Source organism: Opisthocomus hoazin, chromosome 1 (genome assembly GCF_030867145.1).
Source record: "Opisthocomus hoazin isolate bOpiHoa1 chromosome 1, bOpiHoa1.hap1, whole genome shotgun sequence".
Classification (NCBI taxonomy): Eukaryota; Metazoa; Chordata; class Aves; order Opisthocomiformes; family Opisthocomidae; genus Opisthocomus; species Opisthocomus hoazin.
Genome location: NC_134414.1, coordinates 17,527,395 through 17,550,167, shown reverse-complemented (window position 1 = coordinate 17,550,167; position 22,773 = coordinate 17,527,395). Strand labels below are relative to the sequence as shown.

Sequence of the window (22,773 nt, the reverse complement as noted above, 5' to 3'; positions counted from 1 at the left end):
GAATTAACAACTTCTAATCCAAAGACCATTTAATTGTATACTACCTCAGCCAAGGTTGTTTTCATGTAATTAACAAATTCAAATGCAAGAAAAAAGGGTTATTAATAAATAAGATATTATATATTACTTGGTTAAAATCTCTTAATATGGAAAATTTCCTAATTTATTTCAGAAAGATTGTGACTGCACAATAGAATTTTTTTCTAGATATGAAGTGAGGTCTCAAAAATATCATATATTGAGTCATAAAAACATCTTTCATGCTTCAATGTGAAGATCTTCCCTTTAAGCATCTGAAAAGCACTTTTCAGTTTCCTCAACAAAATAAAGACTATTAGCAGTTTGGGAACTAGTGTAAATTTATCACCCAAGACAATCAGGATAAAAGTATTCCATTCTTTGTTTTATGAAAATTTATCTGAACTTTCTGGTCGAATTCAAGACAGTATTTACATACTAAATCTGAAATCACAATGAAAATCTTTAAATTTACTTTGGGTCTGACTTGTAAAAACATTTCTATGATTTCACCTTCTGATAGCTTGCTGTAACTTTGCAGTATGGTGGCACCAGTTTATACGGACAGTAGCTGCATGATATAAAGATTGTTTCAACAGGAACAAATCAGCAATTTAAGATCAGGAATTTGAAGAAACATTAAATCAAGAGCAGAAGAGAGAGCGTTCTGCTACAAAGAAGTTGAACTACAAATACACAATAACCTTGAGGTTGCTCCTGTGAAAGAGTTGCTCATGAAATTCTAAAAGAACTTAAACCAGTCACAACTCCTTTTCCTATCTTAAAGATTTCTACATGTTTATAACAGCCTCTTCTCTCTTGCAAGTTCTGCAGCATTGTTTGCTACACCTCAGCTCTTCCAGCAAGCATTCTTCCATTAACATTGCCTGAGAAACTGTCATAATTCCCAAGTAAATACTTCAATGAACAGAAATGACATTCAAGACATTGTAGTATAACAGCTTTGATACTTGCAAAAGCAGATGTGCAAAATAGTAATAATTTCAAAAATCCAATAAAAATAAACTGACCAAACCCAACCTCTACTTTCTTACATTTTTTTAACATCTTTCTCTAAATTTGCTTTATTGGAGGAGATAATATTGTAACTAGAAGTACATGGGCTCCTGAACAAACTGCGGATGTAGCTACTGAAACCTGTAGGTCTTCTGTTGTTTGGGCTCCAGCTCCTACTTTCTCTGTAACTTTTTTCAGCTGGAGGTCAAATGGTCCCCTATTAGCCATGCTCCTGAAATGGGAAGAGAAGTCTGAGGTTCAGAGCCCTGGAACTATCTATATTTACAGGTTGTCAGGTTCTCTAACCACGTGATTTGCTTCATGATACTTTTCTTGTTTAAAACTTGTCCTTAACCTCAGTGTTTTCCAGTTGTGGTTATATGAAGATCTGCCTCATATTTCACAGTAATGTCCTATTTTCATCAGTATCTGAGAAATTAGGATGGGGTTCTTTTTGCATCCCTGACACTTAAAAACCCCTCATGGTAGGATTTACCTAGATAAAGTACTGAAAAAGTGTTGGTTTCCTTCTTGTAAAGTGCTGAAGGGAAGTCAGGGTTGGAGGCAGCATATCTGAAACTCTGGACCTGTTTTTCCTGATACTATTTGAAAAAGAACCTGCTATAGATAGACCATAACATTTACTCAAGATTAAGAATTGTTGATAGCTTCTGGAAAGTATATTGTAGTGGATGATTTTAAAAGCAATGACATTTTCAGTTTCCATTAACAACTACAAAAAGTATATCTCAATCTCATTGTATATGAATATATGAATGACATGCATACATAAACATGGACATAAACCATATATATTTATATGCATATACATATGTATATAAAACTATGCTCACACACAAATAGTGATGGGTGCAGACTATCCTGCAGATATATAGGCAGTTTATCCAACTCTGTTCATAAGTTTACAGCTCTTTATTTCCTGCTCAGGTAGTGTGTCAAAACGATATACATTTCAGGAAACTAGCAATGAGCGAGATATATTGTTGCGGAGTATTCAAGTACATCATTAAAGGATAGTGTTTGAGATCATGTACTAGAGTTATTTTCCCTGATAGTTGGTTCTATTTTAGCAGTAGAAAGTCCACAAAAAACCACTCCTTACCAATAAACATTTTCTTTCTCATTTTGAGATCCTAGCCCAACAAAGTCAGTGGGCAGTGTAACTTTTATATAATATGTTCATGTTACAATTTAGAGCCTTATCAAGCAATCTACTGATCTCATTTATCCATGTTAATAAAGTTGTTACTCACATGCAAATTGAAGAACAGCCTCTCTGCTTAATACACTGCCAAACATGTTGGTGGTTAAACACTGATACTGTCCAGAATCCTTCATTTCACTGGGGTTGTTGATGATCAAACTTCCTTCTATTAAACTGAAGCGATAATCACTTTCAATGTCAATTTCAGTTCCATTTCGAAGCCATCTAAGGAAAAAAGAAAGAAACTATGTGTGCGTTTTGTGGTCAAACGAAGGCCTATTATACAAAACCTGATAGCCCCATCTGTTACAAGGATGACAGCTACTCAAAGACAGCCTGTGCAGTAACCTATTATTTTGGCAAAGCTTTGGATGTAGACATTCTACAGCGTGCCTGAAAAAAGCTAAGTTTTTCCTGAAAAAAATACAAGTAGAAACAGATCTTCACCACCTGAAGAGAAAACATATTCTTTGTTTCGCCTATGCTGAATAAAATTAGTAACCTCTATTTTTTTTTCCACCAAAAATCTGTCACCCACAAAGGCTTCATGCTTGAAACTTGTCTAGTAGGTGCATTTTTTGTCAACAATATGACTTTTACTGTGCTTTTGATAATCGAAATTTCAATTCATGTTCTGTCATTAAAGCCCAGATCAGCTTAGCAGAGCTGAGTCTGCGCTGCGTGAGATCATGGAACATTTCTTTTCCATTCTTTCAGTACTTGACCTTCTGGGCCCAAGAAATAGAGAAACCTGATTTAAATACAGGAATTAGAAGAGTGAGGCCAGTGAAAAGCAGTGAGGTAGAGTTATGTATGTAGACTGTTGTGAAACCAAGCATGTTGGCAATGGGCAAAGGCAAAACAATATCAGCTGGACAAGGATACACAAAATTTAGAGAAGACTGGCCCAGGGGAGACTGGAATTAGCTGATGGCTGCTCAAGGGTAAGGCCTGGCAGCTACCGGGTACATGGAAACTAAGATCAAATGAGGAGCTGGCAGAGGAAATGCTGAGTTTGGGAGGCATTTGGGAGTGAAAGACTAACCAGTAAAGACAGGGTGGGAGTGAAGATAAGGTGGAAAGAGTCAGGCTATAGGAAACATATTAGAAAGTATCACACCTGAGCCAAAGCACTGAATAACTCCATGAATTAACCTTTCTTTTTCTGAGGTTTCGAAAGTAACCTAAGAGTCTCACAATTTTTTCTGCTATAGGAGGGGGCTTTTCGGCTTGGGTTTTTCTTTTCCCCTGGATATTCTCTTCCAAAGATCCTCACCCCTCTCATTCATCTCCAAAGACAGAAACAAGAAACCCTGCATTAATTCATTGGCTGCAAAAGAAAAGATTTTGTGTCGTAGATTAATAAACTCCAGCACTCTGGAATAACCTCTGGGGAGTGTGTGCAATATCTCAGTTAAATAATAATAATCCCCACAAGAAAACTTTTTAGACTTTCTTTTGTATCAAACCATATAGAACATGAAATTGTTAAAAGAATGCTTGTTATTGCAAAGAAGAGATAAGCAGTGTGAACAGGTATGGCACAGCTATCATGATGCACAGATCTTAACTTCATTGTGAGTTTGCAGTCATTCAGCGAAGACTGGAAGAACTTGGCAACATCTAGACTCCAGGGGCAACTTTAATGAAGCAAAATGATTATCAGTCCACCCCATCTTGTTAACATTCATGGTGAATAAGGTACAGACAGCAGAATTCAGTTTAAGTAGCTACAGATTTTTCTTAATCCAAAGGTTAGAATTGCCAGAATTAAGATCAGCTGTGATTCTCTTATTTGCTCCTTTTTTTCGTGATTGGACCTTTGGTTGCAGAGGACCCCTTCTTCATTTAATGTAGGAAAAGAAACACTGTTGACAGTAGCTATATATTGCTAAGGATATTAGGGAAATGTCTGTAGAATTCAGTACATATTTAAAGAGATTTGTACACAGCAGAGCTAAAAAGAAGATGAACTTTTAGTCTTGAACAGCTATTAATGATTTAAGATTTTGAATGAAATCATAAAGAAAGTTAACTTTTACATATATATTCATGTCTGTATATATGAAATAAAAATACAAAATTAATTGATCCAGAAATTATGAGAGGGTTAGATGAGGAAAAAGTCAAAATTATATGTTTTGGCATTTTTAAATGGGAACTGACACACAATTCCATTTGTTTGAAATAGCTTTCTTCACTTAGTTTCATCTTCAGTTAAATTCAGTGAAAAAATACGTTTTTCTAATGCTCCCCCAAAACTTCGGATTTTGAAGGTTGCCTGCCTGTATATAGTGGGGTCCATCTTGAATGATTGTATTCCTGACATATAATCCAAGCACATTAGAGTAAAAGCAACACTGAATTGTGCGACGTTTTCTTTTAGGTACCCTGACTGATTTGGGAGGACAGAAACCCTAATATAATACTTAAAAGGTAATGAGCTGATAGGGAAAATCAGGTACATTTTTTCTTGAAGACAGGTGATAGATAACATTTTAAAATATTGTAATTTGGCTTAAGCAGACAGAAAGTAACTTTAAATTTTTTTAATTGCATTTTCTATCACAAAATTATACTGACAAAAAATTTCTGACCAGCTTGTATGTGTCCTAAGTAAAACAGAAAATGCAGTGTTTCACAAGCAGGAAAAGCAGTGTAGTGCAGTGGCATCTCAGGGAATTCTGCACCTGCCTTAAACTCAGTAACATTAGTGACCTGTGAAATCCCACAGGAAGCTTGTGAATGTCTGTATTCCTCATTGAAGGTGTCTCCGTTATGTTCTTCATTGTATGAGACTTGAGATTCTGAAGGGTCACTTGCAGAAATGCTGAGCAAATGGAATCAGTTGGTATCAGAGAGTTATTCCGTAAATCAATGCTTCTAGATACCTTAATGACTGGAACTGAAGAAATTAAAAATTCTTACTTCAGGGTAGAGCTTGAACAAGGGGAAAAAAGCTTTTTGCAAGGAAGAAGAAAATCTGAAATGATGTGAGCATTCTCCATTCTGTTAAAATGAAGTAATGTCTTAGCAAAGAAAAGAATTTGTAAACAGGTTATGAACACTGGGTCATAAGTGATATAGATGAAGGCAGTTAATTAAACTGGGAGGGACAACTGAATTTCAGAATTTTTGAGTGCTTTAAATGTTCTTTTAATGAAGCTTTCAGGGGAAAAAAAAAAGAGTTGTACTGTGCATTGGGTTTGGCTGAAAATGATTCTTAGCAGCATGAGCCTCACAGCCCATGTAAATAAATGTCTCTATTGTCCAGTGCTTGTAGATAATAGGACAGGGTCTTTGGTGACATGGAGATATCTTTTCTCCTCGCTGCTTCATATGCCAAAGGTTGAGAAGTGAAATACAACAAACCTTAGCTTATCTGTAGTCTTTTTTGAGGCTAAATTCCCTCTGCACCTACCCTGGAGAACAGTACACCCTTCACAAAGTAATTTATATCTCTTTTTCCTTCCCCTGAGTGGTAGTGTGTATTGCATATACTGTACAGACAAGCGGCAGCAGCAGACCAAGAAGTTAAACTGTGCTGTTAGAATTAGGCCTTTCAGATCAAGGCTTTCCTTACATGAACGGCAGTCAGGAAAGTTTGTTTATGAGGCTGCTGACACCAATTAATCTCTGAAAAACTGAGGGAATGGATACGAAAAAATGATAAAACAGCCCAGATTGGAAGGGACCTCGAAAGATTGTGTGGTCCAAACTTTCATGGGAAAGGGAGTCTAGATGAGATTGTCTAGCACCTTGTTCAATGGCATCTTGAAAACTTCCAGTGATGGGGACTCTGCATGTCCCTGAGGACGTTGATCCAGTGAATGTTCTCATAGTAAAAAACTTCTTTCTTATACTGAGATGAAACTTCTTTCCTATAAAATCTCTCCTGTATCTGCTGCCCTGTGTCTTCTCAATGTCACTCCCTGTGCACAGAGAGCCCCTGTCCTCTTTGTAGCTGCCCTTTAAGATATGCTGAAAGTCTGTGCTTGTTGACTGCATTCCACCAGGAAAATGCAAAAACCGGTTGGACCAAGAAAGAAAGGAAATTGCTGAGGTTCCCCAGAGATACAATCTCCACAAGAATAATGAGGTTGTCTGGGAGGGTTGAACATAGCGTTCCCCTCTTTTGATGGGAATTGTGCCTTTTCCGCATAGTCACATGCCATGTTTAATGTACTGACAGAAATTTAACAGTATGTGGAACTAATATACATTTTTTTAATCAAAAAAGCAATAAATATGTGATACAAATTACATGAGGAATGTCAATAAGAAAGAATGCAACATAGCTTTCATTCATTATGGTGAAGAGTTTATGCAATTCCAGTTTGAAGAATTTCTGGCCACTCATTCCTAATCCCATGTTACATGTTTTAGTCATGCCTGTGCTGTTTGGGGAGGTTGTGCTGTGCATCAGATCCAATTAGTACGTCTCACATCTGTTGCAAAGAGGCAGATTCAGTGCTGTTGTGATGGGGATATCTAAAGATGATATAGCCTCTGAATTTCTTCCAGCCATAGAAATACAAGTTTTGTGATTCAAATAAGTCTAAGGAGAATTCATCCAGAATACTAAAGAATCCACAGGCGTAATAAGCGTAATAAGTAAAAAATAAAATGCTGGATTGATAATTGTCACCTATGACAAAACACAATGATAAGAGTCCTTATGTCCCCTTTGTAAGGTAAAAGTGACTCTATGAGGGAAGATAAACGGTGTATGGAAAACATAATCAGCCACATCTTCCCCCAGCCCTCCTACATCTCTTCTAATTTGCATAATGTATGAGCAGAGTCAGATACAGCAAATGGATAAGAGGACTGCAACATACTGTTCCCAGCTGTAAGTGGGCACTGTTAATGAACTGAACTCAGACTTACAGGTGTGCCATAGCAGATCTGTACGGTAGATAACTGTGGCATAACAGCCTGTATGGGAAAACAGGCAACGATGATTGCAAAGGAATAAAATGGTGCACTTCTGAGTGAAAAGACACCAGATTTGGCTCAGCCATGGTATCCTGCATTGCATAGTCATGTTATTTAATGTTCCTGTTCTTTACTGCTTTAACTATAAAATTGGATAGTATTTCGTAGTTTTATAGATGTATTGGAAAACAATCGATTAAAGATTTTGATCTTGTCAGCTGTTACAGACACAAGCGAAGAAACTGGTCAAAAGGAGTCCCTGCACGTGGAGAAATACAATGCACAGAGAACATAATTTGAAACTTCACATGTTACTTTGCATTTATTCACTACCACTTCTCCTTGTTTATTCAGAACCAGAAAAAGCATTCAATCAAGAAAGCCATTTTTGTCACAAAACTGTTTCTGTTATGCTGTTCTGCAAAGTACACTGACTGTCAGAGTGGGTTTGTGGTGGTTAATATTCTGAAAATTAAAAAAAAAAAAAAAATTGAAACAGTTACCTGTATGTGGGAGTAGGATTTCCACGAGCTTGACAATTCAGAGATATTTTCTTCTCCTCAGAATCAGTTGGAAAAATCACATCATCTGGCTCTTGTACAAACACCGGCCCATAATCAATGCTTTCTGTGGAAACAGAAGTGCTATAGCTTAGGAAAAGTGAATAAATGTAAATGTATTCATGAACTGAAATTGAAGTATATAGAAAGCTTTTTATGAATTGAGATTAAAGTATAAAAAATTATGTTTGTTTTCCAGAGGTTCATATCACATTACTTCAGATGCTATATTAAAAAGTAACAGTTAAAGGAAAAAAAAAAAGATAAGGAAGAAATACTACTAAGTGAACAATAAAATACATAGTATGATTTAAATGTTCATCATGCCTTAAAATGGCTTTCTCGTCAGACATATTTTGGCCTGCTGTCTAATTAGCAGCTCGAGAGAATTAAGCCAGCAAGAGGTGTTAATTCTGCTTACGGAGAGCAAAGTAAACAAAAAATTGCCTGCTGCTTGCAAGCAGCTTATTTCACAAATAACTAAGACAGTTTTCCCCTTTATGTCTAGGAGTTGTTAAAAAAAATCAGTTGTAGAATTAATGGCAGCAACTGGTGGCTACTATTTAATAATATATAGCAAAATCTGACATTTCATTCTCCTCCACTGTCTTCTCTGATTTTGGCATGTATCTATATCTCAATATGAATTCACATTTCTGAACAAGAAAAGCTGGATAGATCCTTAGAATACATTTATGACTCTAATTCATTCATATTGTGAAGGGGCAAGGGCTGCCTTCAGAAAAGTGAAAGGTTGCAAGTATAGCATTCCTGACCACATAGGTCTGAAAAAATAAAATGCTCATTGTGCACTAGAAGACTGTGGAATTTTAGTCTACTTAGACTTGCTCCAAAATCTTGAATGATTTAGTCCCTTAATGCTCTTCAGATTCAGAGCACTAGCCTAATGATTTGGGTGAGGGGAGATAGTTACATTGTCTTACTACTTGCAATGAAACACCTGGGAGCAGGGTTTTTTCTGCCAGTTTTGTGGTTTCATATGTTCATATCATAAAAGTCATCCAACTGGTACTGAGGACAGCATGACACAATAAACAGTTAATAACTTTCTGATATATTTGTCCTATCAATACCAGCTTGAAGTAAGAAAGGTGCATCTGAAGACTTTGGGTTTTGGTCAATGACTTATAAAAATTTTTTACGGCATTGTTCTACCAAGTCCACATAACTTCAACAGCATCTTATGGATTCACAGTCTTGGGAACTGTGACCTTCTTCATACTGCTAAGAGTTTCAGAAATTTGGAGTGGACAGGAAAAGGTGCATGGGACTACAACACTTGGTACAAAGAAGAAAGTCTTGGAGTCTGAAAAAGCATGAGAAACACAGGAGATGTAGGTCATAGTATGCTAGTTCTAAGATGCAAATTTCCATGTTCTTTAATTCTGTGACATTTTGGGTTTCTCAATTCTGTTATTATCATAAGGTGAAAAGACCACATGAAAATCCATTATGATATTCAACTTGTCTTTTTAGTGGCTATACGCTTCTTATACACTCAGGTTTTTGTGTTTTTACAGTGCTATTCAAATGCAGATTTTGAAAATACCTTTATTTTCAGGTATATATTCTTCTACTGAAACAGATGCAAATAATTAGCCTGTCAGTATCTAGAGACAACAAATAAGAGCAGCAAATTAATGGTTTCTGTTTTGCATCGTTTTCAAGATTATTAGCCCTTTTTGTAGGACTTTGTAAAAGGATGTGGATTGCTGTTCTGCATATTTACTTCCGTGTTTAGGTACATTACTTCAGTTGGGTGTATTGGGAGAAATACATTTTCTGGGACAGATAACTGCATTATTAAAAACAAAAGAAAACACAAAAAAAACCCACAATAAGTGATTTTTGACCTGTGCTTATTTTACTGAAGTTAAAATAAATCCAGTAGTAAGTTTTGAGCACTACAGCTGAGGCTGCCACAGGGGCAATGGAATCAGCTGGCTAAATTTATTTTAAGAAAGGAAAATATGTGTAGAAAAAAATTGTATGTATTGTTTCTCATAATTTAGTTGCCTGTTTCTTACATTGCACAGGAGAAAATACTAATGAATGTAGGTGTAAACAATCAGAGCTCTCATCAGGCTAGAGTCTAGAAAAACCAAGAATTAATTAATGAATGCAAAACTAAACAGTGGGTTTAGATTTAAGTGCAATTCCATGCAGATTAGTAGGTGTATGGATAGGGAGCATATTCATGAAGAATAATTATTTTATCTTCTCCCTAGGAGTGACTCTGTAGATAAAATACAATGTCACAGTCTAGGAATGCTGGAAAGAGAAGAAAAAGATGCAATGCTAGGTAGGTGCTGATGTCACTATCAGTACAGGTGTTCTTGATACTTCTACTATTTGCAACAGTAATACTGAAATACTGTGTTGCACTTTCCTTTTGGAAAAATAGCCTGTACTTTTTAGGTCAAAGCTGGCATTCTTAATAGCCAAATGGAAACTTCTGCTAAGTTGAATAAAAAGAAAAAATTTTACTTCTGCCTGCTATGAAGTCAAAGGTTCACTGCATGCAAATCATGTTCGTAAAAGATGAAAAGATGTATTAGCTGTTTATCTTAATTTCATCTGGAGTGTGGAGTACTGGCAAAGATTATTTGAAGACCCTGAAGCAACTTAATAAATAAGAATGTTCATCAGTTTGTAGCTATATCGACTAAATGAATTCTTAGTTAGATCACCTGGACTGCAACAGAATAATTGAAGAAAAAGGTCTATTCTGAAGGGACCAAAGCATTTGCTGAAGAGACAAGACTGTATGTTTATAAATTATTAGGCTTAATAAAGTGGTGATTAAATAAAATGCAATGGGATGTGATACGTGATATGCTAGAAAGCACGACCAGTCACCTAATGATACTACCTTCATTTAAATTCCAGTGACAAAATTGAAACTGAAAATCTTAAGTGTTGATAGAATCATGGAATCATAGCATACCAGGCTGGCAGGCACCTCAAGGATCATCTAGTCCAATCTTTCTTAGCAAAAGCATGGGTTAAACAAGATGGCCCGGCACCCTCCCCAGCTGAATCTAAAGTGTCCAATGTTGGAGAATCCACACAGAGTCATAGTATGAGGCAGCAAATCTGCAAGACCAATCAGTCATGGAGCTAGAATTGAGGAGTGAATTGGACCAAATGCAGGCTCCACAGCCTGAAATCTCTGAACTGAGCAATGTGAATAGTATCACTGAAATTATGTAATTAACCCATTTCCCTAGAACAAATAAAAAAAAAAAAACAAACGTGTATGTCCATGGCACTCATAATGCAGAGATTTCTAACATTGCAGGATAAAAGTCTGCACTTTCAGGAAAACGTTGAATAGAATTTTTGTCTGTCTTCTACCATCTTATCAATTTCTCAGGTGTTATTTTAAGTAACTATTACTTATTAGCAGTTGTCAACATTTTCATATCATGGCAGACACTTAAGGAACTATAATCTTAACTTCTAATTTAAAACTTTTAGTTCTGTGGTAAGTGAAATGTTGATACTAAACATTCAGCTTCAAATTTCTCATGGAAATTTTGTAATTACCATACTGCATCACAATTTTCAATTTGTCAAAGATTTTTGATTTTCATTCTTGAATAACACCATGTCTTCTTCACCCTTTATACTGACTGTTTCTGAGGCAGACATGTCCCCTGAGAGAATAATGTGCAGACTAAAACCTGAAGTGCTTGGAGAAAATGTAAATCTAATGATCAATATGGGATTTAATCAGTCTTCTCAGGAATAGGTGAATCTCATCTATCACTGCTTTTAGGGACTGGAGATTTTAAGTAGGTGGCAAAGAAGTTGAACAGCTGAAAGGTAGATATGGGTTAAAAGTTCACTTTTCAATAACTTTGGTGTCATCACCAATCTTGGTGTATTACTTGATCCAGGTATTCCAAGCTGTATCTATATTAATAACAGCAGCAAAAGCTTAGGAGAGCTTGACATCATTCTGCTTGAGGATTCCCAGTCTGAAGTGGGTGGCCATATGAATTTCACCTGATTACAAATGGAAATTTCTTAATTTCTCTTTTAGGAGTATTATATCACTTATTAAAGATGTATTTAGTCACCATCAGAAACCAAGATGCAATTTCTTCAGCATACAGTATAACTGCACATTGATTAATATTTACAGAGATTGTTCATGTGTCCTTTACAAACTAGACTAGAGGCCTACTCTATTATGCTCAAGAAAGTCAACATTAGGATTAACAAACTCTGGTTATTAGTCCCCAGTCTAATCAACTGCATGGCTCCACTCTTTCCGACAGGAGCTCTCGGTCTTACCACAGTTTGATCATGAACAATTGCAGCAGTATGTTCTTTGAGACCTTATGCTACTCTCATGAGTAACCATGGTGAAGGTTAGATACTTAGACAACAGTAGACCTGAATGATTGCTGAGGAAAAAGAGAAAAAGGGCTTGATTATAAAATCCACTTGAGCAGATTTACACATATGGAACTATTCTGCGGAAGCAAACAGGCTTGCATATGTGTTCAAATTTTTACAGGGTTAGAAACACTAACCATTTGAGAACCATATAGCAGAAGAGTTTGTAAGCCAGAATGACCACCACTCCCTCACATATCTGTAGCACATACCCTTCAAGCAGCATAACTGCAGTGCATTACAGACTGGAGCAGGTTAACCCTGGCTGGCTGCCAGGGGCCCACCAGCTGCTCACTCAGTCCCTCAGGGAGAAAATGTGACGAAAAAGCCTCTGGGTCGAGATTAAGTCAGGGAGCTTCCCTATAAGTTCTGCAAGCTCCCCAGGGCTCAGTTTAGGGGCCAGTCTTTTTTAATATCTTTATTAATGATCTGGATGAGGGAATCGAGCGCTCCCTCAGTAAGTTTGCAGATGACATCAAGTTGGGTGGGAGTGTCAATCTCCTCATTTGCATGAGGCACACCAAGGCCAAATGCTGGGTCCTGGACTTTGGTCACAACAACCCCATGCAATGGTACAGGCTTGGGGAAGAGTGGCTGAAAAGCTGCCCAGCAGAAAAGGATCTGGGGTGTAGGTCGACAGCTGGCTGAACTTGAACCAGCAGTGTGCCAACATGGCCAAGAAGGCCAATGGCATCCTGGCTTGGGTCAGGAATAGTGTGGCCAGCAGGAGTAGGGAGGTGATTATGCCCCTGTACTGGGCACTGGTGAGGCTACGCCTGGAGTACTGTGTTCAGTTTTGGGCCCCTCACTACAAGAAGGACATTGAGTTGCTGGAGCATGTCCGGAGAAGGGCAACAAGGCTGGTGAGGGGTCTAGAGCACAGAATCACAGAATCACAGAATAGTAGGGGTTGGAAGGGACCTCTGTGGGTCATCTAGTCCAACCCCCCCGCCGAAGCAGGGTCACCTACAGCAGGCTGCACAGGACCTTGTCCAGGCGGGTCTTGAATATCTCCAGAGAAGGAGACTCCACAACCTCCCTGGGCAGCCTGTTCCAGTGCTCCGTCACCCTCAGAGAGAAGAAGTTCCTCCTCATGTTCAGACGGAACTTCCTGTGCCTCAGTTTGTGCCCATTACCCCTTGTCCTGTCACTGGGCACCACTGAAAAGAGCTTGGCCCCATCCTCCTGACACCCACCCTTCAGATATTTGTAGGCATTTATAAGGTCCCCTCGCAGCCTTCTCTTCTTCAGGCTGAACAAGCCCAGTTCCCTCAACCTCTCCTCGTAGTGGAGATGCTCCAGTCCCCTCACCATCCTTGTAGCCCTCCGCTGGACTCTCTCCAGTAGCTCTTCATCCTTCTTGAACTGGGGAGCCCAGAACTGGACACAGGACTCCAGATGAGGCCTCACCAGGGCAGTGTAGAGGGGAAGGAGAACCTCCCTTGTCCTGCTGGCCACACTCTTCTTGATGCACCCCAGGATCCCATTGGCCTTCTTGGCAGCCAGGGCACACTGCTGGCTCATAGTTAACCTGTCGTCCACCAGGACACCCAGGTCCCTCTCCGCAGAGCTGCTCTCCAGCAGGTCCACCCCAAGCCTGTACTGGTGCATGAGGTTGTTCCTCCCCAGGTGCAGGACCCTGCACTTGCCCTTGTTGAACCTCATCAGGTTCCTCTCTGCCCAGCTCTCCAGCCTATCCAGGTCACGCTGAATGGCAGCACAGCCTTCTGGTGTATCTAGCACACCTCCCAGTTTGGTGTCGTCAGCAAACTTGCTGAGGGTACATTCTAACTCTTCATCCAGGTCGTTGATGAAGAAATTAAACAAGACTGGGCCCAGTACTGACCCCTGAGGGACACCACTTGTCACCAGCCTCCAACTAGACTCAGCGCCGCTGATGACAACCCTCTGAGTTCTGCCATTCAGCCAGTTCTCTATCCACTTCACCGACCACTCATCCAGCCCACACTTCCTCAGCTTCCCCAGGAGGATATCATGGGAGACTGTGTCGAAAGCCTTGCTGAAGTCAAGGTAGACAACATCCACGGCTCTCCCTTCGTCTACCCAGCCAGTCATGTCATCGTAGAAAGCTATCAGATTGGTCAGGCATGATTTCCCCTTGGTGAATCCATGCTGACTACTCCTGATAACCTTCTTTTCTTCCAGCACAAGTCTTAAGAGGAGCGACTGAAGGAACTGGGGCTGTTTAGTCTGGAGAAGAGCAGGCTGGAGGGGGACCTCTTCGCTCTCTACAACTAACTGAAAGGAGGTTGTAGTGAGGCAGGTATTGGTCTCTTCTCCCAAGTAACTAGTGATAGGATAAGAGGCAATGGTCTCAAGTTGTGTCAGGGGAGGTTTAGATTGGATATTAGGAAAAACCTCTTTACTGAAAGAGTGGTCAGGCACTGGAATAGGCTGCCCAGGGAGGAGGTGAAGTCACCATCCCTGGAGTTGTTTAAAAAACGTGTAGATATGACACTTCAGGACATGGTTCAGCAGACATGGTGGTGTTGGGTTGAAGGCTGGACTTGATGATCTTAGAGATCCTTTCCAACCTTAATGAATTTATGATTCTGTGAAGTTACTATCACGGACAAAACAGGCTCAACTTGGGAAAACTTATTTCTAGTTAGAATAAACTAGGATAGTGAGAAACAAAGAAATTAAAGCAATGCCTTCACTGCCTTTTTCTGTGCTCAGTGTTCCTCCTCCACGCCTGCTCCTCCCAGCCACAGAGCTGCTGTGCACAACACAGGATCTATGTGAGGTCTCTGAAACAGCCTCTTGGGATCAGGCCAGGCAACTCATGTGTCTGAAGTGCCCTGGAGACCCAGCTTCAAGCATGTGAATTAATCTGTACAGGGTGTTCCATTCCTAACAGAGGAACACCCAGTGCCATTTGGGAGGTTTATACACAAGAAGTATGTTGCCTGAATTAAGGTTGATCTAAAACTCAAACAATTTGAATCATGCAAGCAGACAAACTCTGTTTGATAGCATTTCTGGATCTGGGGCAGCTTTCTAGATTTATCCTTCCTCTTCAATATTCTTTGTAAGCGGTGATGACTAAACTCAGTTATTGCCCATGCGCTGGACACTGATAACTCCTCCTCCTGGGGGGCTCAGGCACCCCAGGCAGACCAGACCAGCACGGTGCTGTGTTCCCACCAGCCCTGCCCTGTCCCAGTGCAGCGGCTGCAGGCCAGGCAAGGCTCCTCCAGCACCCGGCGTGACGCTGCGGAGCTGCCTACAGCCCCCTGAACCCTGCTCTGTGCAGCCAGCTGTGAGCTAACTGTCCACACATGGAGCCAGCGGAATTCTAGGTGTTACAACTGGGATTAAAATCGGCATTTAGTGCGTCTTTCGCAGGTCCCGTGTCCTATCTGCCAGTTCCATGTATATCGATAAGATACTGGGCTGTGAGACAGCCCAAGTGGCACTAGGTCTGTATATTAAACAGCTGATTGCTCCCCGGTGTTTAGACATCACTTTTATTTGTCTGTACCCTCATGCTGAGTTTCACCCCACTCTGCGCCAGCCCCAACAGCGAGGAGGAGGCCCAGCGAGGTGGGTGGGACAGGTCAGTGAGGGGCCATGAGGTGACCGCAGCCCCATGTCAGGAGGCTGTCCCCACACAGACAGGGGGGACAGCGGGCTCTCCATGTCGGCCATTTTCCCCATGGGCCTGAGTTTTGGGGTTTGTCCATCCCACTGCGTTTGAACAAGGCTGAAGAGTGACTGCCCTTTTTCCCGGGGCAGCCAATGGCTGGGCCTTCCATCAGCTCTGGAACCCCCAGTGATGTGGTGGCCATGTCACAGTGGGCAGAACGCTGGCAGTGGACGTGTCACAGGGGTTGGTGGCACGGCTGCCCAGCATGACTACAGCAAGGGCTGCGCGGTCAGCCGGCCCAGACTGGAGGCCAGCAGGCGGGTGAGCCCGGGGCTGAGGCGAGAGGGCAGGGAGGAAGGCAGGGAGGGGAGGGCAGCGCTGCTGGGCCTAGCCACGGAGGCAAGGCTTGCCCGGGCCGCAACAGATGCCAGCTGCTCCTCCTTTGTCCTCCAGAGCCGGAGGCTCACACGGGGACAGGACCAGACCATGGCGTGCTCCTGTCCTCAGCCACACAGCCAGAGACTCACCACCTTCTACAAGGACCCTGACACTAAGTTAAGCAATCAAAAGGGACACCAGCTCTTGGAACCAACCTAGCGATGCAGTGGCACTGCCACAGTGGGCGGTTGGCTGGCGGTGGCTCATGCCACCATGGGATGCGTGTCTCCTGACTGCCAGGGAGATGAGACACTGACAGCCTTGACCTGAGGCTGGGAGAACATGGGCAGGGGCTGCCCATGGTGAGTGAAGGTGACTGCTCCTGTTGTTTGTTATCGTGCCTTTTACAGCCGCTGGCCCAGACAAGGACAGGACAAGATCATGGTGCACTCCTGTCCTCAGCCACACAGCCAGAGATTTGCCACCTTCTAGAAGGACACTGACACAAAGTTAAGCCATACAGAGTCTTTCAGAGCCATTGGCAGGGGCTGTCCGTGGTGAGCAAGGGTGGCTGCTCCTGTTGTTATCCTGCCTTTTATACAGTCGCTGGCCCAGACAAGGACACCACCAGACCATGGCGTTCTCCTGTCCCCTCCTTCCGCAGCCACTCAGCCAGAGATTTCCACAAAGCCACTGACCTGAGGACCACGCAGCACACACAGCCCTGCTCTGCACCACGCCATGGTCCCACAGGCAGCTGGAGGCTCCCCCCAGACTGCAACGAGGGGAGCTCCGTGCCACCCACCCTCTCTCTTGCAAACTGACCTGGAAATAAAATTTTCTCATTTGTGAGCCATTGGCTGGTTCTTCTTGTTTGTGTGGTCTTTTTGGGGAAAACTCCTGGTGCTTTTCCTTATTGTTTTTATTTCCTTAGTAAATTTAATTTGTAAATCTTAAAACTAAGTTTGTACTTCTTAAAATTTAATTTCATTCTATAAAAATCTATATAACTTAAAATTTGATTTATATATCTTTATATTTCTTAAAATTTAATTTACATATCTTAAAATTTAATTTATATATCTTAAACAGGACAGTCCTGCGTGAGTGTGCATTGGAGCATTCCACACCTTATTTTTTCTTTCTCACTTAAGCAAGAGCATAAAGAGAGATGAATATTTGACATACATATTAAGCACATGTCTATTTCAATTTAATATTTTAATTTCTCAAGGGAAATTTTTCTGCTCCTCACACAGGCTTTTACTAAAACCACCAGTTTTTTGTATCTTATTTAAGTGCTACGAGACCGGTAATTTGTCATAAAGTGGCGCATATATCTTGGGTTTACAGGTATGCATTGAAACCAAGCAATGTAGCAGCTAGTTTGTGGTCCCTTTACAAAAGTTAAGTTGCCATTTTCAGCCTAGGAAATTTAAAGCACTAAGCACTCTCATTAAGATTTGCTGTTTAAACTGGTCTTGCCCAGAAAGGCAAGAATATGGAAAACTTTTCGAATATTGGTAAAATCACACTTTTAAAATTCTTGAATATTGTTGAGAGCAGTACTCGAATATTCTCCAAATTCTAAGGTTCTTGCAGCACATTTGCACTTACAAAATATCAGAGTATATGACTGCATAGTAACAAGTATTTAAATTCTCAGGGGAATGGAAACTGGAATCTTTGTATCCTGCACCTCGGAGAGTAACCAAAATGTGGTTTCTTTCTCTTACACACAGAGACATTTTCATTCTCTCCCTCAGTTACTGATGGAAAAAAGATGTTCTTCAGTTCTTGTTGCTGAGAAACACAAATATCATGAGAACAAACAGCAGATGAGAATAAAATTTCTTGTACTTTCAACTCTGTAATAACTGAAATAGTATCCATCCTTCAACACTCAGCTTTCTTGCTGCCATCCTTGATGTAATTCCAGGTCAATAAATACACTGAAAAAGAGTGAATTCCTGGAACCCTGTGAATGCAAAAGTGGTCAGGAAGTAAATATGATTCTTTTTGGAGACCTTTATTGAAGATGCATTAGAAATAATATTTTTAGCACCTGATAATTCTGTGTGCTGTACTTTTAAAGATTAAAAGATTTAACGTTATTTTAAATGTTTTTTAAATAATATTTTTAAAATACAGTTGTCTGCAGAAGGAGAAGGTGTAGCAAACGCTAAACTGCACTGGTCACTTGCAGCAAATGTCATTAGTGTAGTTTAACTACTGTCTGCAACGTTACACTACCACTCAAGCCATGTGACAGCCATAAATAGTCTTCTTGGTGCCATCTTCTTGGTTTGAGATACTGGTGGGAGGAAACAGCTCTTTTCACTCCATTGTTTTTCACCCTGCAGACAAAGTGTCTGAGAGGATATGCTCAGGCAGTACGTGAATATGGGGGAAGGAGGTATTCCTTCAGGTCTTCTTCCCTTCATCTGCTGATGTCACTTTAGAAACACTTTTTTACTGCGGGTGATACTGGTGGATGGCTTTGCTAATCCCTCTGAAGGTGGACTAGAGAGATCTTCAGACAAACCTTTTGTTTTCAGCTGTTGTGTTATTCTTACACAGTGACAAAATTTATCCAAATGGCAGTTAAAAAACAGGTGATGGCAGCTCTCCTTTGAAAGCAGAGTAACTCAGCAAAATTTAAAACCCACAAGTTTTTACAGGACCAGGAAAACAATGTTTTCTTACATGTCTACTTTTTTTTCCCACCGTTTTTCAAAGGCCTGTTGAACCCATCTAGCGACAGAAGAATTTTCTAAAGAAAAGCTACAAGATAACTGTAAAATGATAGAAATACTAAAGAAGCCTAAAAGGAGGAGTCACTAACAGATCTTCCATCCTCAAGTACACATTGGACCCTGCATACAGACCTTACTCAGAAAAGTACCGACTTGACCTATCATGGACCAAACCATATCCCAATGATCTGTCAGTCCTGGGTATTAATATGTTCAGTATATCTTAAGAAAGTTCCAGGAGTTGTTGATAAGGACATATATGTTGCTGAAATGCGCATATCATCAGAATTTCTGAAAAGCAAACACAGGTGTTTCATTTCAGATGAGTCCTACAGAGTGTAACACACTTTTTGGTAAAGGTGGATCAGGTTTTAGTGCTACTGATTATCAAACTCGCTTTTGAATTTCTTCCTTTTCTGATTTGTTTTCAGTTTGTGCTTGTATGCACTTGCGGTGATGACTTTAAAGGAACTTCTGATTAACTTTTGCTACCATGGAAACAAACAGTTTAACCTGTTCAGTATATTTAGAAAATATTTTAGAAGTGTGAACAATCACCCTGCTTTGAAAGAAAACATATTGCTTTCTTCAACTATAAGGTAGAAACTCTCTTTTTTTTTTCAGCTTAAACACTGAAAACATTTATTAACTTCAGTGCTAATATTGATTTTATGAGTAGGTTCTATAATATAACCTTTCACTTAACATCTAAGAAATAAAGAATGACTATCCGTTTTAACATCCCTATAATCTGTCAAAATATAAAATTTCCTTTAATATAATGAAAAAGAAAAAGCCCAGTAACTCATTACGGCAAAATATGTTCCAATGGTTAAACCTGTGTGTAACAGATTTTAACATTAACAAAGGTGGCTGCAATTTACAATAGTTATTTTGCATATATAGAAGCAGACACACACACACATATATATATATGTACGTATAACACATGTGTTTATAAAATACATTTAATCTTAAAACCATGTTTCAGTTAACTCTACAAGTCAAGAAACTTTGAGGAGACTTTCCTTTTGACAGGTAAGTTCAGGTAGATGCACACGCCCTGAGGTATGTACATTGATTCTAGTATGCTGTGTGCTGGAACAGTGTACTTTGCATGCATGATTGAGTTTACACTGCAAGGGACACAAAATTATTTTCTCATATTTTTAGATTTATCTTTTCTGAAGCAGATATGTTTATTTGCTTATTAGGCAAGATGAGACAAGTTTTTCCTGTTGATTTAAAATGCTTTCTCTGTTCTGTGGCCTGAAACAAACATATCTGTTCTAAACCCAGTTTACAGTCTCTAAACTGTATGCCACTTTAATCAATATTGCCCAGCATTTTTTAGCAATAAAAAAAATTTTAGTAGCTTGTGTCTTCAATTCAGACAGGTAAATGCTGAATCTAGTAGATGGTGTGGAATCAGGAATTCTCATTCGATAAAAATTTGATTCAGATCTTCAATATCTTGAGGTTCATTGATTCACACACTTTCAGTTGTGATCTGGACCCTGTTCTTTACCTTATTCTAAAAGATATCAAACCGAAGATGGAAGGATAAAAAGAGTCTTTATTCAAGTTAAGTTCAATTATCTTTACTACAGCATTTCCAAAAGTTTTTGGAACAGTAAGAAAGTATAAAAGTTTGCTGTTTTATGATTCTCCAAGAGTATTTAATGAATAATTTGTACTTTCTATGCACATTCTTTAGTGGTGACTTTATACATTGATACATAGCTTGAAGAGTACTGTAGTGCCTTAACTGCATATTTGTGCTAAGTAATTTCATATAGTTTAAATTCAGCAGCAAGCTACAGCATAGTTTTTTTAATTTGAGATATCAGGAAACACATGCTGAACTGAGAGTGCAAATTAAATGGCATAAAGTCAGTATAACAGAACCTTTATTAGAAACCATGTCAGACCTCTGAACATGTCTGCTGGGAAATCAACTGAGAAGTCGCTTGAAAACCTGTATACTCAGGCAGCTAATAAAAGTATTTTGTTTTTTCCCTGTGGCAAACCTGACCCCTGAGTGTATGCCATATACTAGATGTTTGAAATATGCAAGTTCTCAGTCACAATGACATAAATTATGTTTCCACTACTCTTATTAATGTCCTCTCACTTGTAGCAGTGGTCACTCATAACTTCACATGAGCACAGGGTGCTGTAGCATTTCCTCATTCAGGAGACCCTGGCTAATAAACATGACGACTTAACTCTATCACTTATCACATACCAGTTGTATGAACATAACTAAAATATCTCTCCTTCAAGAGCTCTAAAAACCGTAAAATGCCTCAAGACCAACTAAAAATCAAGAAATTTACTAATTTAAGTAAGTGGAATGCCAGATGATTGAGGTAGTGAACTTCTTTCTGGTTTCTAAAAATCAAAGATATTACCTCAAACATAGAGTTATTAAAAGAACCAAAAGAGGTTTAGAAAATAAGTTGCATTCAGCTGTTGTATCAGATGTGTTCTTCCCCTCTTGGATGATGCAGATTACCCTGCCTCGTCTCCTGCCATGAAGCCTTCGGTCCTGCCATGCCAGAAGTATGCTGGTCTTTTCTAAGTCCTGTTTCATACCTGTGCTTGTGCTATGTAGGTGCTTCGGATAATCAAGAGCTTTTAAAATATTACTCAGGTGCCTCAGATTTACCTTTTTCTACAGCTGTCTACATGGCTAGCTGTACCAAGACCTGTAAATGGCAGAGTAACTCTCCTAGGACTGTTTTATGCAGTCCTTAGGAGAAAGAGTTGAAGTTCCTCTCTTCTGAGTCAAGTGCTCTGTTCATTGGGATTTATGAGTTATGGTCCATTTTAAATTTTGTCTCCAGCCAATGGTTCTTCAATTCCTGCTGCAAAATAGAAGCTCAACTGCAGAGCTGGCAAGCCTCTATGTTTTGAGAAGACTCATGATTGCTGACCTGTATCAGCTGTGATCTCAGCATACCTCCTGGAAATTTCAAGGATTTAGGTGGTGGAATGATTACCCTGAGGATCCCCAGCCTGTATTCCATTGTCCTAGAATGAGATGGGCATAGAATTTTGTCAGCCCTCTCAAAGTAAGGATTTAATCAAAACAGTCAAACTTCACATCAAATTTAAACACAGTAAGCTGCCTTTTTGACAGCTGTTTTATTTACCAAGAAAACATGGTGGAAAAATCAAGTCAATCAGGGAGAAGATGCTTTGTAGTTCCAGCTTGTACTATATTATTCATAAAGTCTGTATTCTTTTGCCTTGCAGCTACCAATTTCCTCTCCTTCAGTCTCTAGACATTCGTGATGTTGAAGACCAGGATAATACACTCTGGTTCTAACCCTGAACTTTGATTTTCACCTGCACATAGCAGGTTGGCTGGGAGGAGTTATCAGTGTCCAGCTCATGGGCAATAACTGAGTTTAGTCATCACCGCTTACAAAGAATATTGAAGAGGAAGGATGAATCTAGAAAGCTGCCCCAGATCCAGAAATGCTATCAAACAGAGTTTGTCTGCTTGCATGATTCAAATTGTTTGAGTTTTAGATCAACCTTAATTCAGGCAACATACTTATGCTTGTGTATAAACCATTTCAGTTCACAAAAACACATGCATACACCATTAGCTTTCAATATATGGAAGGTACTTTCCAAGGGAAATCAGAAAATCTTTACGGACAGGAGCAGTAATCCCATAAACACAGTCATTAAACTGCATGAATGTTGTTGAACTGCAAGGTATTAATCACGATTCTTTCCTCTGTTTCTTCCTTAGGCTATTACGTTTAAATATTCTCTAACTTCTTCCTAGGTGCGTCTCCTTCCTTCCTCTCCTTCCTCCTATTTTTA

At 39.8% G+C, this 22,773-nt stretch overlaps 1 protein-coding gene across 5 annotated transcripts in view; it reads right to left on the bottom strand.

Moving 5' to 3' along the window:
* The window catches only part of CNTN5 (contactin 5), a 745,090-nt gene that overhangs the window by 254,700 nt on the left and 467,617 nt on the right, over window positions 1-22,773 (bottom strand). For all 5 annotated transcript variants that reach the window (XM_075417787.1, XM_075417816.1, XM_075417827.1 and 2 more), the window contains exons 5-6: window positions 7,702-7,825; window positions 2,310-2,485 (exon numbers count right to left, since the gene is read on the bottom strand). In XM_075417787.1, coding sequence (XP_075273902.1) covers window positions 2,310-2,485; window positions 7,702-7,825 — 300 coding nt within the window. The remainder of the gene's footprint in view (window positions 1-2,309; window positions 2,486-7,701; window positions 7,826-22,773) is intronic.